The sequence below is a fragment of the Emydura macquarii genome, unplaced genomic scaffold (genome assembly GCF_026122565.2).
Source record: "Emydura macquarii macquarii isolate MOO-44397 ecotype Brisbane River unplaced genomic scaffold, CSIRO-AGI_Emac_v2 contig_1253, whole genome shotgun sequence".
Taxonomy (NCBI): Eukaryota; Metazoa; Chordata; order Testudines; family Chelidae; genus Emydura; species Emydura macquarii.
The window spans coordinates 94,918,754-94,936,157 of NW_027131390.1; the positions used below are offsets into that span (position 1 = coordinate 94,918,754).

Sequence of the window (17,404 nt, forward strand, 5' to 3'; positions counted from 1 at the left end):
ATGCCCAGTGCTGGACATGGACAATCACCTGATCCCAGGGGGTGTCGAGGACACTTGTTAAAAAGAAAGAGGCATCTTTGTCTCAGGGTCTACCCTGGAATCCATCTCCCAAGCAACATTAAAGACTGGCACCTACCCACAGGGAGTGGGGGGGCCTGGTTGCAAGATGCATCGCAACCAGCCTGTGTGGTAAGCCATCGTCATAGATTGAAAGAGACTGAAATATTAATCAGTCTAGGAGGCGAGTTATCTTTTAGTTGATTGTGACTAACTCCTTGACTTATGTTAAACTGACTTGGATTCATTTAAATCCTATTACAATCATTAAATTTGTTTGTTTATCTAACACAGTGCATGTGGATTGAGTGTGTGTAGAGACTTCACTTGGAGGGACAGAGCTGGTGCATATCAACGTCTTTGATAAATTGACGGACAAGTGTAAATGAGCTTGCAGGTTGCAGTGTTATGCAAGACGGCAGTTCCCGGGGTTGCCTCTGGGATTGGGAGTGTTTGCTGGGGCTCTATCCCATGAATGGCTGGCCACAAGCACTCTTTCACTAGGTCAGGGACTGATTACTCGCAAGAGGCTGGGCGTGGGCTGACCCAGGAGTGGGTGGTTCACAGAGCAAAGCATGGTAAGTCGGGGCCCAGGAGTGAAGAATTGGAGTGAAACAGCTACACACCAGTCCAGATTGCAGTGGGGGCGGGAAGAACGGTCACACCCGAGTATCCAGTTCCCACTTATATCCTTGCGAGAAGCACCTGCAGAGTGTGTCAGCCATGACAGTCTGTGTGCCAGGCAGATACACTGCTGAAATACTTATGTGATGCTTTATGCACCAATTCCAAAACTTCATGGATTCAGCACAGAGGGAATGGGATCTTGCTCATCCTTGCCAACTGATGTAAAATATGCAAGCCACACTGTCATGTGTGTCATGACTTTGATGGATCTGGTCTGATGAGAGGAAGAAAATGAAGACAGGCATTTCTGACTGCTCTGAGCTCCAGAAGGTTGATACAGAGGGTTATGTCTTGAGGTGACCATCAGCCCAGTGCAGCCAAGGAGGAGACGTGCACCTCCCACCCCTCGCAACCCAACAGACATATATCAGTGTCTGTGGCGGTTGGAGAAAGGGGATCCTTGCCCCCTACATTGTGATGCAATCTTCCACCAGTCTAGTGAATGCTTTACCTGCTTGGGAGTCAAAACTTGCTTGTCTAGATTGTGTCTATTTGGCAAGTAAACTGTTCTGAGCCATCCCTGCAAACAGCAGAGGCATAATTTTGCATGCTCTGTCAAAAAAGTACAAGCAGCCATGTGACCTAGAAGATGAAGAAAGTTTCTGACTGAGGGTTGGAGGCTGTCTTGAATTGTTTTGATGAGGCTCGATAATATCCAGAACCCATCCATGCAAGGAGATGCACTAGATGTCAACGCCCCTATAAACTGTATGTTCTGAATGGGTGTTAGTGTGTATTTTCTATGTTCAGCTGGAAGTCCACGTCCAAAAAAACAAAGAAAATGCCATCCTCATGCAGACAACACTTCTTGACAGTATCGAGCCTTGAGTAGCCGATCACTGAGATACAGAAATACCCTAAAGACACCGGTAAGCAGCCACTACTGACAGAATCTTCAAGAATACTCTGAGCCAAGGAGAGGCCAAAAATACTGGAAATGATCCTGGCCTACCACAAATCAAAGGAATCTCTTGTGAGATGAGTGTATTGCTATATAGAAGGACACGTCCTGGAGGTCGATGGCTGAAAACCAATTCTCTGAATCTAGAAGAGGAATTACAGCTGCCAAGGTCACCATCCTGAATTTCTGGGGCCTCATGAATCCGTTCAGAAGTCTTATATCTAGAAATCAGTCTCTGCTCTCTATTCTTCTCTGGTACAAGAAAATCTTATTGCTCCTAAATGAAGAAGGGTATTTATTTCCTGCCTTAGCAGGAGCTGCTAAGAGGGGTCCCCGAGGAAGGATAGGGAACGGGAATGAGAAGAAGAGAGCGAGGTAAAGTGGGATTGTGTAAGCCCAATGATATTACTTCCAGCACCCATTCGTCTAAGGTGATACGTACCCATGCATGCTGCAAATGGGACAGTCGGTTTTCAAATGGGGGAAGGTGGACAAAACAATGAAGCTAGCAGGCTAATGAGGGGGGTATTTGAACCCTTGACTATCCCATCAAAACTGGTACTTCAATGATGATGCCTGTCACAGAGCCACATCAGATGGGTGAGGATCTCTTTCTCTGGAAACTGTGCCACCTTTCTGGGGGGTTCCCATGAGTCTCTGAAATCCAGAGAATTGTATAGGGTGGGATCTCTAAGCCATTACTGATCTGCTGAACTTCCATTTGTTTGTAGGACTATAGATGCTTAATGAGCAGAACGTGGCCCTGGAATATTTAAGGGTACATAACGACTTAACAGTGTTCTCTCCAAACAACTTCTGTCTGTCAAACAGAAGATCCTAAACTGTATTTTGAACTTCCCTGGGAAAGCCAGACTGTTGAAGCCAGGAAGCCCTACACATCACCATTGCCGCAGAAATGGAATGGGCCGTGGTATCTGCAGCACTGAGCACCACCTGCAAAGATGTTCTTGCCAGCAACTGGCCCTTGGCAACTGTGAGCTGGAATTGTTCTCTTTGATCTGGAGGAAGGTGCTCAATAAACAATGCAAATTTTGTGTAGTTGGTAAAATTGTACCTGGCTCTCAATGCCTAGTAATTTGCAAAATGGAATTGCAGCAAAGCCAATGCCTAGGCCTTCCTTCCCAGGAGGTACAGGCACTTTTGGTCTGTCATATGGGGTGGATTGAACAGTGTTGTTTGCCCCTGCTTGTTCACTACATCAATGACCAGAGAACTGGGTTGGAAAAGAGAAATTGGGATTCTTTGGAGGGGATATATTTTTCATTGGACCTCTTACAAGTAAGTGTCACTGTAGCCAAGGTTTGCCAGATGGTTCTAGGGAGTTCCAGTAGAGCCTCATTAATAGGGAGGGCAATTCTAGATGGTGTCACAGAATGCAGAATGTCCAACAGCTTGCGCTGGGGTTCTCTGACTTCCTCAAGGGGTATCTGCAGAGAGTCTGCCACCCACTTAACAAGATCCTGAAACTGGCGAAAATCATCGGCAATAGATGGAGGGGGAGGCATGAGAGCCTCATCTGGCGAAGAGGACGAGATGGTGGTTTGAAGTGTGGCTTCTTTGTCCACCCTGGACTCCTGGTGCTGGGAGGAGAAGCTTGAGTCTCCCTACTGTCCTGATGGCATAGGGTTGGGGCCCTAGAAAACTGCCAATGACAGCCTTGCCAGGGATCCCAATATGGCTGCTGAGATCCATACGGGGAGGGATTGGCATCCAAGGTTGCTCCCACTAGAAGTGATGAGGTCCTGGAGTATCTTCCCTGCCCCTTCAAAACCCTGCACTGAAATGGAAGAAGCAGAGGGAAGGTCATCTTCTAATGGAGGAGCTTCCAGAGAACATGGGGGCGATGGTATCAGGGATGTAAAGGGATTCAGAGATCAAGAGATTCTTGGTACCAAGAGATGATCAGTACCTGCTAACAATGGAGACTCCGGTTCAGTAGTCACCACTAAGTCTCTCTGGTATCTGAAGTCCTGCAATACCAGATGGTTGCAGTACCAAGTATTTGTCCTTATCTGACGGTATCAGAGCCTTAAGGTGCTTTGAGGTTGGCATCAATAAGGCTATAGGCTTACACAGTACAACACCACTTGGTAAGGATGCCAAAAGTGGAGTCCAAGGTGACAGTACTGATCCTCTATGTCCTCAGCCAATGGTACCAGGATCTTTCTGGAGTCCTGTTTAATTTAAGAACCATGCTGTTTTTCTGTGTCCCCTGTACCAGAGGAGCCTTTCATGCCTATGGTACTAAGCCTCAAGAAATACTTCTCAGAGGCTGTAGATCTGGCTGTAGATAAAGGTCTTTTTGAGGGGGAATCCCTGAAAGGGGAACAAGATTTCCTCTTCTGAGAGGCTTTGGAGGAGAGTTTTGAGGGTTTCTACTTCCTAGAAAATGTTGGGCTGAGGTAGAGGGCGCTAGAAACTCCCAGAGACTGTCTAGGAGTGTCCTGACCTGATTCCGAAGTGGAGAAGAGGAAATACTCCATGATATGGAGTTGAAGTTTGACTTCTTGGTTCTTCCAAGCCCTAGATTTCAGGTGTAGACTGAAGTTGTACTTCTACAGCACATGCAATTCAACCCAGGCAGCAAATACACTTGGAATTTAGCCTCTTTACACAAGAGGCAGCATTTGAACCCTAGAGAGCCAGGTATGCCTGTAATAGGGACATTTTCCCCTGAGGGAGAACAAGTTTATAACCGAAAAGGTTTTTGTTTTTAAACATACTAAACTTACTACAACTAACTCACTAACAAAAAGCTCCGAAACTACTGAGGTAAGCAAGAAGTGGACATACTACTACTGTCCTGGGCTGAGGCAGCTGAGAAAGAACTGAAGATGCAGTTTGCCCACACAGCCTGATATAGCCTTGGAATGGGGCATGAGGATAGCAAGGGCACATGTGAGGGCTGCTAATGAAAATCTCTGATCGAGGTCGCATGGGGCACATGCGCACAAAGAGTGGAGCACCCATAGGGACACTATTCAAAGAAGAAGCCTTGCTTAGCTGCTCCTGAACACTGTAGGCTCCTAAACGTGCTCAGTGCCTACATTTTTGCATTAAAAGTTCCACAGGTGTCTGTTTCTGCCTCTGATGCATGCGCACTGCAGCTCCACACCAGGCATCCAGCCACCAATGCCACAGAGCGATTCACAAACCAGGGAAATACAGGCATTCTTCTTCTGCCTAACTCACCCATGGGGCCCAATCTGATAAGGGTGCTTAGACCTTGCCTGCCAGATTGAGCTCCTATAGGCAAGCTTACACAAAAAATATATTAGTTGTTTTATACTTAACCTCTTAAAGTCTGCTCACATTGTGATATTGAGAAGAGGTAATATGACTGAATTGCAGAAGTGGGGGGGTGAAGGTTTAGGATTTGAAAGCTTGTCTTCTCTTCAAAGTTAACACGAATTATGATGAGCTTTTGCCCCAACTCAAGTCCCACCCACACAAAGAGAAACCCTTGACTCAATCATAGTAGTGCATTTAACTCAAGTTCACTGGCTCGTACTGGGATACAGGCTAAAACATGAGTTAATATAACTCATCACTCATCAGCTATTAGCGTAACCACTGTATCACATGGATGTAGGTTAGCTCCATTTGAGTGCTGCTAGTCCTCAAATGCCTTTCCACAGTTCTCCCCTTGTGCCCAGGAAGGACAGACAAGTTCACCCACAATTCACCAGGAAATAATTTATAGAGCATTTCAGCTTACTGCAGCACAAGATACCATCGGATATGCCCCCAGCTGTATTAATACCATTCACAGGTGAGTGCAGCAATTATTGTGTACACAGCACCTCAAGTGTTATTTTGCAGTGTGGCCACCCTCACACAAACTAGGCCAGCAGTTCCCAAATTGTGGGGTTGCATCATCAATCCTGAGCATGCAGAGGATGCCATTTTACAAAATGGCCTCCTCCGCACAACGTGACTTCACACGCACCATATGCACAAGGTGACATTGCACAGGGGAAGCTACTTTGCTCTACAAAATGGCGCCCTCCATGCAGCATGACCTCGCACACACCGTGTGTGTGTGAGATTATGCAGTCCAGAGGACGCCATTTTGTAAAACAAAATGGCATCCTTCTTGCAGAGTGACCTTGCATGTACAGCGCGTGAGGTCACACTGCAGGGAGGACACCATTTTTAAACTGCAACTTCCATGCTGTCTGGGGTAGCGGGAAACAACACAGCTGAAAATGGGATCATGCAGGAAAAATGTTTGGGAATCAGGCTAACGCAACTGAACGAGGCTAACTCAAGAGGGGTAACTTCAGCACAGACAGTACTTCAAAGTTAACTGGAATTATTGACTAAGGGCGGAAGAACATAAACACTACCTGTTTAAATATGTATGGCACATATATCAAAAAATCCATATCAAAATAAGTACACAAGGTCTAGCAAGTCCTGGAATTCAGGGAATTGTGGAAAATGCCATTATAATGAAAACTCATTATATTGTGGAAAAATGGGACAATTTAAACAGGAAAAGATTACCAGTTACATTGAAGAAATCCGTATAGGGACTATTTTAATGAGGTTATAGATAGCTGTAGTACAATTTCATCCTCTATGTGGACCAACATTAGAGGGAAACGAGATGCACACTTTGCTAGCGGGTTTCATGGATTTTTGCTGATGGCAGAGGAATGGTGAAATGTAGGAATCTTGGGTTACATTCCAGGCTTTGAGCGGAGTGTGTCTAGTGATCACAAACTATTCTGTTCATTACCCCTCCCGCAACCAATGATGACCCCTTTTGCCCTGTCCTATGTCTTCCCAGTCCCGTCTCCACTCCTCAGGCTTCTCATCCCAGTCTCCTTGTCCAACAGTCTTAGTCTCAATCCTCCAGAGTCCCAATCCCCTGCCTCCTTGCCTCACCCTTGGCCTCCAGTTGCCCCCACCCATCCATATTCCCCATCATCACAAGTTCCTCCCAATCCATGGATTTCTCATCCAATCTCTATGTCCCCATTACTCCCAACAGCCACTCCTCTCTTTGTCCAGATCTTCCCCAACATCCTTGCTAGATCTTTTTCTTCTCCTTTCTCCCCAATGGTTCTCAATTCCAATCTCCCACCACCATCCCAGCTCACCATCTGATCTTAGTCTCCCCACCCTCCTACTGGCTCCTAGTCTCCTTGGCCATCCAATGCTAATCTCGCCTCTATCCCATTTCACAGTCCCAATTTCCCTCTCCTCATCACTGCCAGATTCCAGTCTCAGTCACTCCCGCTCTCACCTTGTTCCAATCTACTTCCCCTACAGGTCTGCTTCTTGTACCTTCTGCATTGAAACCAGTCAGTTTCCTCCTCCACACTGCCTGAGTCCAACAGGGGTTGGGGCAGAACAACATTGGGAGCACAGGGAAGACAGGCTCCTGCTCCCCTCAGTTCAGATTCTTGGACCTGGGTCTAGCACATCCCACAGGAGCTCACAGCTGCAATTCGCAAGGAAAATCCTGGTCAGTCCCAGGCTAGAGGATGCCCAGTCTGGACAGAATCTTTAGGGAATTTAGCTGCTGAAATCTAATTATGTCTCCACTGAGCCTCTGAAAATTTTGATTCTTTATAAGGCTTGTATATTGGCCAAATTTGGTCAGATTGTCATTGGGACAGCACGAGGCACGTTCCTGAAACAAAGTCTACCTCCTGCCCAATTTCTGCTCCAAAGCATGGCAGTACTCGAGCTGTTCAAAGAGAAATTTTGCCAGAATTTTTTAACATGGCCAAAACAATGTATTTTTCCTAGCCTCATTCTTGGAAACAGCTGAACCATCTTGGCAGAAGTTTTCCAATAAATTCAGCATGGAGTAGACACCCAGCATGTAAAATTTTAGCTCTAATGGTTAAAATTTGCAAAAGTTTAAACCAACTGAAAACAGGGTCTTATATGGGAAGTGCTACCAGATCCACATAAGCGGTTATAAAAACAAGTTGCTAAAAATACTATAAATACCAAGCTACTACTTTCAAACCTGTGTTATTGGAATGTAGAGAGGCTCCCCAGGATGCAGCAAAGTCAATTTTCCATGTGGATGTAGACGACCTTCTGGTTTTAAATTTGCAGATTCTTTACTTCCTTCTTTTGTTCCTCCTTTCTTTCCATTTTCTTGTCCATTTCCTTTCAGTTCTTCTGTGTCACTAAGGCATTCAAAAAATTCTTCTTCACTGTCACTCCATGATTCCCAAGACTTCCCAACCTCTCCTCTTTCCTTTTCAGTCTCCTTTAGATAATTTCCACCTGAACGGTCTACTGCTTTCCCAGTATCACCAGAAGAACCACTTGGGGAACGATCAGATGTATATGCTTTTTTCCCCTCATCTCTTGCTTTCTTTCTTTCAATGCAACAGTTTAACATCTAGAAAGTTAAAAACATTAACAACTCATTTCTAATGCACTAACAACTGTTCACTAATATAGTTATGTAATGGCAGCAATGCCATTATATCATACAGTGAAACTTATTAAAAACATCGAAAGGCACTCAGTTCTAAAAGATGGCAGTATAATTAATACGGAAGAATTTGCACCAAGACTGAGATTTTATTAGCTGTTAGGAGAGGTGACAACTATCACAAGATATACTGAAACTGGAAAATTAACAGTATTTGGGAAACCACATGGTAATCATCATCAGAGTTAACACTATCCAAATAGTGACTCCAGAAAATATTGACTAAATGTTTTATTGTTCTTGATTATTCCTATGAGGAAAGAAAAATTATGAAACAAATCATTCTTAATTTGTGATATTTACCTGAAGTTTCTGATGCAGTAGACAGCATCTCAGATCTGGAGACCCACTAGCTAACCTGCAAAAGGTTAAATTTACTTTTACCACAAAATATTTATGTTTCTGACACTAGTACATATTATGAGTTGGTACTCTGGGTACAGTTCCTAAAAAACAAACATCTACACCATAAAAACCACCACCACAACTACCCTGTTTGCTATGGTTTCAGCATACAGGCCAAGGACTGAAAAGGGCATGGAAAATGAACTACTCCTTTCACTTCTGCATGTTGTTCCTCCGGATCAGGGATGAGACAAATTGGGAGATGGTCCCAGAATGCTTGGACTGTCTATGCCCATGCTGTATCCATTCTGGGATTAAAAGGATATCTATTTCATGGCTACCAATCCAGCACCTTTTACAAGTGGTAGCTGGACTTCAATAATAATTTTTAAAAGGCAAAATTATAATGGAATGATAAATAAAAACTTTTAAAGTCCCATTGATGCCACCTTTCACACAAAAGGATGACTAGGGTGAATAAACGACTAGACCAGGCCTTTTGAAAATTTATTTTATTTTTGCTGTTTGTTAATGTGTAAGGACCCTCCAGACTCATTATCTCTCTTTCTGTTTGCAGGCCAAAGTCCTGCCAAGGTAGACTCATTACAGGGCAAGGGCTGCAGCAGCTGCTTGAAAAAGCAACTAAGTGCCCAAAAAGGGAAACGGGCATGAACACCTGTGCCAACAACCAAGGAACCTGGAGCAGCTGCCCCGCATTCTGCCATTTTTCTGATGAGAGAGAAGTAAGGGGTGTTTCACCCTTACTTTCCCAGCTGCCTCGATTTTAATGTGGAGATTCAGGAGGGACGGAAGTGTCAGCATAAATATTTCTTTCCAGATTATCTCTCCTCATTCAGATAAAGGTGTGTCTTTCACCTCCTCTCTCTAAGTTCTCCAGGTCTGTGGAGCTAGGGAAAGCAGCAGATGCTCCTTCTGACCCCTTCTGGTTTCTTCCCTCATGGGAGGAAGAGAATCAGGAAGTACTAACTCAAATAGTATACATCTAAAATCATTTTTGCAAGTCTGAAAATCAAAGTAGATTTTAAAGTCATAACTAGTTATCCTGTCACAAACTATGGACATTTTCAGTCAAACCCCAATGGAACTCTTACCCTGGAATTAGGTGATTTTTCTCCCATCTGCAGCGCATTTCCACTACAAATTCTTGCCAGAGGTGTGCCACTCCTTTCACCCCTCCGTGGTAGAAGTTGATCATACAAAGACATAAAGCCAGTTTGTAGGTCAGACTATCTGAAGGAGCTGATTTGAACTGACTGTAAAGATTCTACATGAGGAAAAAAAAAAAGATCCAGAAAATAACTATATTTTTCAGACTTTTGATTTCACTAAAACACAATCAACATCTGTGTGTGTGTCAACATGAGGTTAAAACTCAAATCTGCAAAAGTATTAACCATCAATGATAAGGTACTTAGGGTAATGAAGACAGTTTCTGTAGAACCTCCACTAAAAATTATTCTTCCAATCATTCTCCAGTGGTAATAGGAGAGACAGAGTTGCAGCAGACAGAGTAAAGAATGAATAGCAACCCTGCTGGTCAAACAAGAATGTAGTTTATTTTTAACGTTGTTTATTTTAAACAACATATTTTAAACGAACTAATGTGGACAAAAGGTGTTCCATCTGGAAAACATTTTTTTTTTTTAAAGAAATATGCAACAGAAAGAAAGACTATATAGTCAAGCTCCATGGATTTACCTCTGCATAAAGATGAACTAATATTCTGCAAGTATCCTGTGACAGACTTTTATCGGGTATTAAGAAATCACTCAGATTTGATATATTTCGCTTATGAATTTAATTTCAATTGAACTTACATATTCTTCATTCTCTGGAGGAGGATTATTTCTTGAAGTAGTAGGCCTGGCTTCAGATCCATCTGTTAGTTTGTCAGCAGCATCAGGGAATAAGAACTAGGGGGGAAGGGCAGAGGAAAGGGGGCAAAAATTTAATACCACGTTGGTTTTTAGTGCCTTCCCCACTTTTTCTCCCCACACCTATTTTTTCTTGGTATAGTTATGCTGATATGCGGTGAACAACTTTTTGAGTTGGAACAGTGTTATTTCAAACAGTGGAGGCTAGTTTATTCAGCCTTGATATATATGTAATGGATATTATCTTGAAATGGATGAGAATGTTCCCCTAGAGTTACAATGGCTTGTCAAGTCTCAGAGAAATAGTTATAGCTGTCGGTCAATAGAAAAGGTAGCCTCCAGAAAAAGCAACTATATTTGATAATGGGAACACTGTTTGATTACTCTAGTTATGGATATGACAGATGCTTCCAACCTAATGGCACTATGTCATAACTAATCTCTCTCACAGTAAGCCAATACATTTTTAAAATGTTATAAGACAAACATGAAACAAAAAGACCTACATACAACATGCACATGCATGCAATAAGATGGATGGTGTGCTTACCAACAGAATAGTACTGAGGACTTCATTATTTAATGGTGATTCTTCTACACCTCTGTGTTTGCGAATTTTTTTCTTTGCACTGTGAACCATATTTGTGACAGACAATTTATGGATTGGGACTGGTGCTGGCTCTGTGAGCTTTGACAAGGCATGGGTTATATCAGCAGCCTCTATAAAATAAGAAATTGTTACAAAATAAGTTCAGAGTTCTAATCCATCATCTCAATTTATTTAGGACTTAAATTTCTAACCAACCAGTTAACCTATGCTTTATAATTCTGCTGCCATGTCCCATATCGGAAATTAACTGTTCTTTGCCATGCAGCTGCATGGCAGAGTCAGATTACAAAGCAGTGTGGAATCAAAGAATTAATCATAGAATTGATTAATAGAATTCCTGGTCTGAAACTGGTCATAGAAGGCCTGGCCTGAGGTTGTAGCCTGAATCTGAAATAGAAGCCCCAGGCTAAACCACTAACAGAATGCCTCAACTGAAATTATGACAGAGATGCTAAAACCGCACAAGAGGTCTCTGAACCACACCCCAGATGCAAGTTCTCTGTTATGAGCCTTAAGCCTTTTTGAAGTCTGTGAACAGACTTCACCTGTTTCAATAAGTACCGGTACCTGCCCCCCTTTGTTTTACTGGCCCCATAGAAACTTACTCCATACAAATTAGCATTTGAACAGGTATTGTGTAACCACCCATCTTCGGGTGTTCGCCAGGGTCCCTGAAAACTACATTGTATACTCAAGTGACTCATTGGGCGTTCCTGTGAGGGCGTCTGCTGTGCCCCACTGTGCATTGTGATTGTCTTTTCTGTTAAGTATAAACTGTTAATCAAATTCCACTATAACGATCAACATGTAAATGAACCTAAGCAACCCCTATATAAGTCTTTTGTATCTGGTAGCCAGGGGAAGTACATTTGCCAAGCATGCAGACATGCTGCTTGACTTCCCTATAGCCACCTGGGTTTTCCCTATGGCTATAGTATTCCCCATAGCTATGGTTATGTGATTGTGTGTGTGTCACAATTAAAGCTGCACCCGATCCAACTCTAAAATGTAGCAGTGTGATTCTTTTCCAAGACAGCAGCCACCAGACTCCCTTGATTCTTTTAGAGACTGAAGATGAGAATGGGTTGACCATATTGCTGATGGCTGTCACCTATTGCCTAATTCAGACCAATGATTACAATGCCCAAGTCAACAAAGAAATTAGACTGTCCTACTCTCAGATAAGATGTTAAAACAGAAGTGAGAACAAAGGAAGTGAAAAATAAATTAAAAAAACCCAGGAAAATTATTAAGTGAAAACCCACTGATTATTATGCAAAATCAAGTGGGTACAACATTTGGTTGATAGACAAAGGAAAGGTAAAGAGAGAGTAATAAAAACACCACTTTCTGATGGAAACCAAAATACAAGAACGAACTTTGGTTCCCAAAGCACAGGTTGCCAGAAGACAACCCTGTAAGCATATGTCTACACTGCTATGTAAGCCCAGGGTTCAAACTCAGGCTCAAGCCAACCCCCCTTTCGTCTGCACACAAGTTATGCTAACCCAGGGATTGGACCCAGAGTCCCAGGACCCCATTGGGTCAAGCCACAACTCACAATTCAAACCCTATTGCTTTGCATTGTAGTCCCCAGTGGACTTGTGCTCTGAGAGTCCACCAAAAGTATCCCACAAGCAGTCTTTCTTTGTCCTCTGGATAGTCAAGTCCGGTAAACAATCAACTTTTCCCACACTGCATCACAAACAAAGGGCTAGAGTGGCCACATTTTGGGAGAGCACTCGGAAGCCTGGGATATGGGTGGTTGGACTCGGGTCTGCATAATGCAGTGTAGATGCAATTCCTAACCTGGGGTTACAAATAAGTGTAGACACTCAAGCCCTAGGTTAACAAACCCAGTATTTTACTAACCCTGGGTTTATACTGCAGTGTAGACATATCCTAATACACAAGCTAGGTCTGGGATGTGGGAAGAAACGTTAGCATTTGCCTGTAATACTCCCCGCAAGAGAAGTCATAGGTTTCACCTAATGCTGTAAAATAATAAATCTAGCTGATGTCATGAACACACAAGAGAGCAGAGATGGGAAAGTGATTCAATTAAAAAAACAACACTTACAAATTATGATACTGAAAAATTAAAAACAAAGATTTCTACCTTTTCCATCTTCTTCAAATGTAGATCTTCCAAGAATCTCATCAGTTGATTCCTTTCGACGACAAAGCTTGAAGAATTCAGTAAGAAAGTCACCTACAAAGAAAATAATTTTCTGAATATTTACTCAGTGAAGATCTTCTAACAATAAATAAGCCATAGCATGAGTCCTTTCCCACCATAGCAGGAGTCCTTGGGAGAAAAGGAAAGAAGTGGTAATTATTTTTACTTTAAATTTGAGAAATATATCTACTACTATCTCTAGGCATATCTTTTACACATTTGTGGATCAAAACTACAAACTAAAGCTTAACAAGAGTGAATCAAGGCCAGCTAGACAGCTAACAATCACCACTCCAAGAAGAAATTCCATATCCAGTTAATCCACCACCTCAAGCTTTGTAGCATACTCTGAAGTTCAATAAACTCGGAGGTTGTGGCCCAACAGGGAAAGTGAGTTCCAAAGTTAAGTGCCCCATACTGAGAATATCATGCCTCCATGATTTACAAATCTAGGGACTGTCACCTAGTGGGCCTCACCTGATCTCATATTTAGTGATGGACACAGGAAGAAACCATCTCTTAGATAAAGATTCTAAGCAATGTGCTTTACAGAACAAAAGTTGCACATGAACATTAGCCAGAAACCAGTGAAGTCTTTGGAGCACAGGTCTAATAAAACTCCGCATAAGAAAATCTGTCTTTTTTCAAGGATTAAAGGCTTGAAAAACAACCTAACTTAAAGTCCATTCAGACCTTGAGAGAAATCAGAAGCAATTTTGCTCAGAACTAAGGAAAATCATAAAGAAAATGCAAAATCACAGGGGATTAGGAGACTGGTCATCTATTTAGCCCAAACTTCATCTTCTTCATGGCTAAAATGGAAAAGTTAAGATGTCTTACCTAATAAACATTGAGGGTTATCTGCTTTTCTGACTCTCACAGACCACTGTGGTGCTTGAATGGGATCCAAGTCTCTTTAAAAAAAAAAAAAAGAAAAGAAAAAGTGCTTCATTTTGTCAACACCGATATTAGGTGGGCAATTTCTTGCACCACAAGTAATTAAATGTTCTTAGTGATTACAAAGTAAGATATAAGTCTATAAACAAAGAAGTCAGCCAAGCAAGGTTATGGAAGTCATAATATAGGTTCCATTTTGCACATCATAACTGTTGCTACAGGGAAGGACAAAACATCAAACAGAACAATATGAGTTAAGTGGGGAAAAATTAATAACAGATGGAAATTTGAAAAACGAGGATACTGTTTTCATGATTATGTCTAAAAAAAGTCAGTGAAGAGAAATACAAAAAAATAAGTACTATTTAAAGCTAAACAATGTATTTCAGTGTTTAACATATGTCTTCAAAGAAAATTCAATTTTCTATGTATATTTTCCTCCTCAAGTTTCTGTAACTTAGAACCAATCGCCACAAATGTGTTAATATAATTACTTAAAAGTTTAGTATTCTTTTCTAAAACAGATCAATGCACATTGCTGACCATGCATGCTAGGTGGAGTAGAAAACAGAGATAATATTACATTCTTCAGCAAAGAAAGCTGTAGGCTAAAGTAACTCCTTTTGCTTCCCAGGTTCACTTTTTTAGGCATCTTCTTTCATCTCAAGACTAGACTAGCACCATACTCAAATCACTTTATAAAAGACAGCCAAATTGAAACTAGAAAGAGAATTAATTGATAGATAGGAGCACATGTACTATGTATATTGAGATCAGTATGTAATGGCCCTTTCCCCACACACAGAGAAAAACTGCTAAGAAAACTATTAGTTCTGAAATACATTCTTAACAGCTGAGTTACACATTCATCGAGGGATTAAAAATAAAAATGTTAGACCTTTAAACGCTAGGTGACACTAGAATGATACAAGCTGCTAATGGATGAAGAAAAAAGATCTAAACATTTATTAATTCATGTACTTACAAATACACATACTTACGAATAAACATCATTGTCCACAAGGATACCTTCTGTTAGATGAGGCCACGTAGTTGCTAAATGGAGCTCACTGAAACAGCAAAAATTTGGTAGAAATGATGCAAGACTGAATTCTAAAAAGCTTTGGAAGAGATTTTAAAAAGACCAAAAAAAAAAACAAAAACCAGCTAATCCCCCATCTCCCCAAGAAATTCAATGGAAGTTAGGAATCTAACTGCCATTTATGCCGTTCAAAAATCTCCCCCTTTGTGCCTTAGCACAATAAGCCATTGAATCAGATCCATGAGATTACAATTTTGTGATACATACTGTATCTAGGTAATCTGATTTCAGGCCTTTATTACTGCATTTTTTTAAAATTTGATTTATAGTCTTTTTGGGCTTAATTTTTTAACTTGGGGGGGACACATGAGGGATATGATCATATAAAATTTATAATTAGTTGATATCTCAAAGAAGCAAAACATATTAAAATATATTTTTAACTCAGACAAGTTGATATGCTTCCACTGACTGTACCTTTTCTATTTTTATTTTATTAATTTGTGTACTGTGCCCATCCCCATAGTATCTGAATGGCTTCTAACAGTTCACTAAACAATGTAGCTAACATCCATTATACATGGTTCTTTCTCCACTTCCTCTCCTTACAGGGAAGGGGGGAAGTTGTTTTGTTTTCTAGTTTTATGTATGTATGTTAAATGTCCAACTTCACAAGGAAGGGCAACAGGGAACAGGTTCAGAACAGGTACAGGTTGGTGGAGAAAATTAGAACAGTGGATGGATATTTCCTCTTCAACAGAAGGAGGGGAGAACCTACAACATGCCCTAAGCAGGGCTGCAGTTAAGGAAGAAACGTGGAGATTCCACAGGAGAACACAAATTACCACCACAGAACTCCTAGTCAACAGGCTCATACTCCACATCTCCTGGCACTGGAAAACAAGCATAATTTCAACTAGACCCTGGCAAAGTGAGGGCACTCATGATACAGGGCCACTATGGGAACAAGTTTGACAGCACTGTTTAAACTAATCCTGGTAATTACAGAACACACAATGGCTACCCTAATAGTCTGCAAAATTGCTACACCCTTTGGTATAACTGGTTTGCAAACTGCTTTGGCATACCTAGAACATTAAACATGCTACAAGACAAATTCTATTTAGACTGGGTGAATTTAAAAAAAACCCAATAACTTGGATCTCAAAAATATCCTACAGGCATTTAATGTAACCATATATACCAAGCCATTTATATAATTTATTTATGGATCAAGGAAACTCTTTCTACAAATGCCTTTGTTCTTTGACATAAAGTCAGGTTACTTTTGAAGACAGTTTGCTCAAATTTTTTTTTTTTTTTTTTAAATTAAGCGTTCTAAGTCTGACACTTTGCATATGGGCACAACATCTTTATCTATGGTATGTTTTAGCATTATGGTTTGAGTGATAAATACAAAGCTGAAAAAAATTATAATCTATTATATAGTTGCATCAAGTACATCAATTACCTATGTATCAAAAAGTATCTGTCATGAATTTGGAAACAAAAATATAGGTTTTTTGCACTACTATAACTATTCTAATGTTTTTCAATCTTCATAAAACAGTCTCTCAATACACACTGCTCTTAAGCTCCTATGCAATACTTAAAACTGTGAAGCTTTCTGTTAGCAGTATACAGTGGTACACAGATATATCAGTGGAAAACAAAATTCTACATTAAATTAAGATTTATAGTAGTTTTGATTTTTTTTCAAAACCACTTACACTATATTTTATAATATACGTAATTTTCTGCACTCCTCATCTCACCTAATAGGATCTTCACAAGCACCAAATGGTAACTTCCCAAATTCCAGGCCTCCAACTTCTCCTCCAACTAGTGCATCTATATCTGAAGACAGAACAAAACATTTTCCATAATATAAATACGATGAGAGTTTGCTAGAGCAATAAATAGCACACTGCCAACTAAACTAAGCTCACAAGGATATGATCTTTCTGTTGGAACAAGTGGTTACAATTTAGACAATATCATAAGATATACATTACTAACAACCAACACCTTGTCTTGGCAAACAATATACTCCAAGTGCTTGAAGTTATTTTAAGGCAGTGGTTCTGAACCAGGGGTACACGTACCTGTGGAGGTATGCAGAAATCTTCCGGGGGTACATCAACTCATCTAGATATTTGCCTAGTTTTACATAAAAGTCACTAGTGAAGTCAGTACAAACTAAAATTTAATACAATGACTTGTTTATACTACTCTATATACTATTAAGTATAATATTTATATTCCAATTGATTTATTTTATAATTATATGGTAAAAATGAG

The 17,404-nt window shown here is 41.0% G+C and overlaps 1 protein-coding gene across 4 annotated transcripts in view; it reads right to left on the reverse strand.

Annotated features, from left to right (window-relative positions):
- RAB3GAP1 (RAB3 GTPase activating protein catalytic subunit 1) overlaps window positions 1–17,404 on the reverse strand; it is a 52,533-nt gene that overhangs the window by 12,268 nt on the left and 22,861 nt on the right. For all 4 annotated transcript variants that reach the window (XR_010919895.1, XM_067549530.1, XM_067549529.1 and 1 more), the window contains 9 exons: window positions 16,879–16,960; window positions 15,063–15,131; window positions 14,005–14,078; window positions 13,105–13,197; window positions 10,926–11,095; window positions 10,319–10,414; window positions 9,593–9,765; window positions 8,439–8,493; window positions 7,656–8,039 (listed from right to left, as the gene is read on the reverse strand). Coding sequence is in view for 3 of the 4 variants with exons in the window: in XM_067549530.1 (XP_067405631.1) it covers window positions 7,656–8,039; window positions 8,439–8,493; window positions 9,593–9,765; window positions 10,319–10,414; window positions 10,926–11,095; window positions 13,105–13,197; window positions 14,005–14,078; window positions 15,063–15,131; window positions 16,879–16,960 (1,196 nt within the window). In the remaining variant the exon portion in view is untranslated. The remainder of the gene's footprint in view (window positions 1–7,655; window positions 8,040–8,438; window positions 8,494–9,592; window positions 9,766–10,318; window positions 10,415–10,925; window positions 11,096–13,104; window positions 13,198–14,004; window positions 14,079–15,062; window positions 15,132–16,878; window positions 16,961–17,404) is intronic.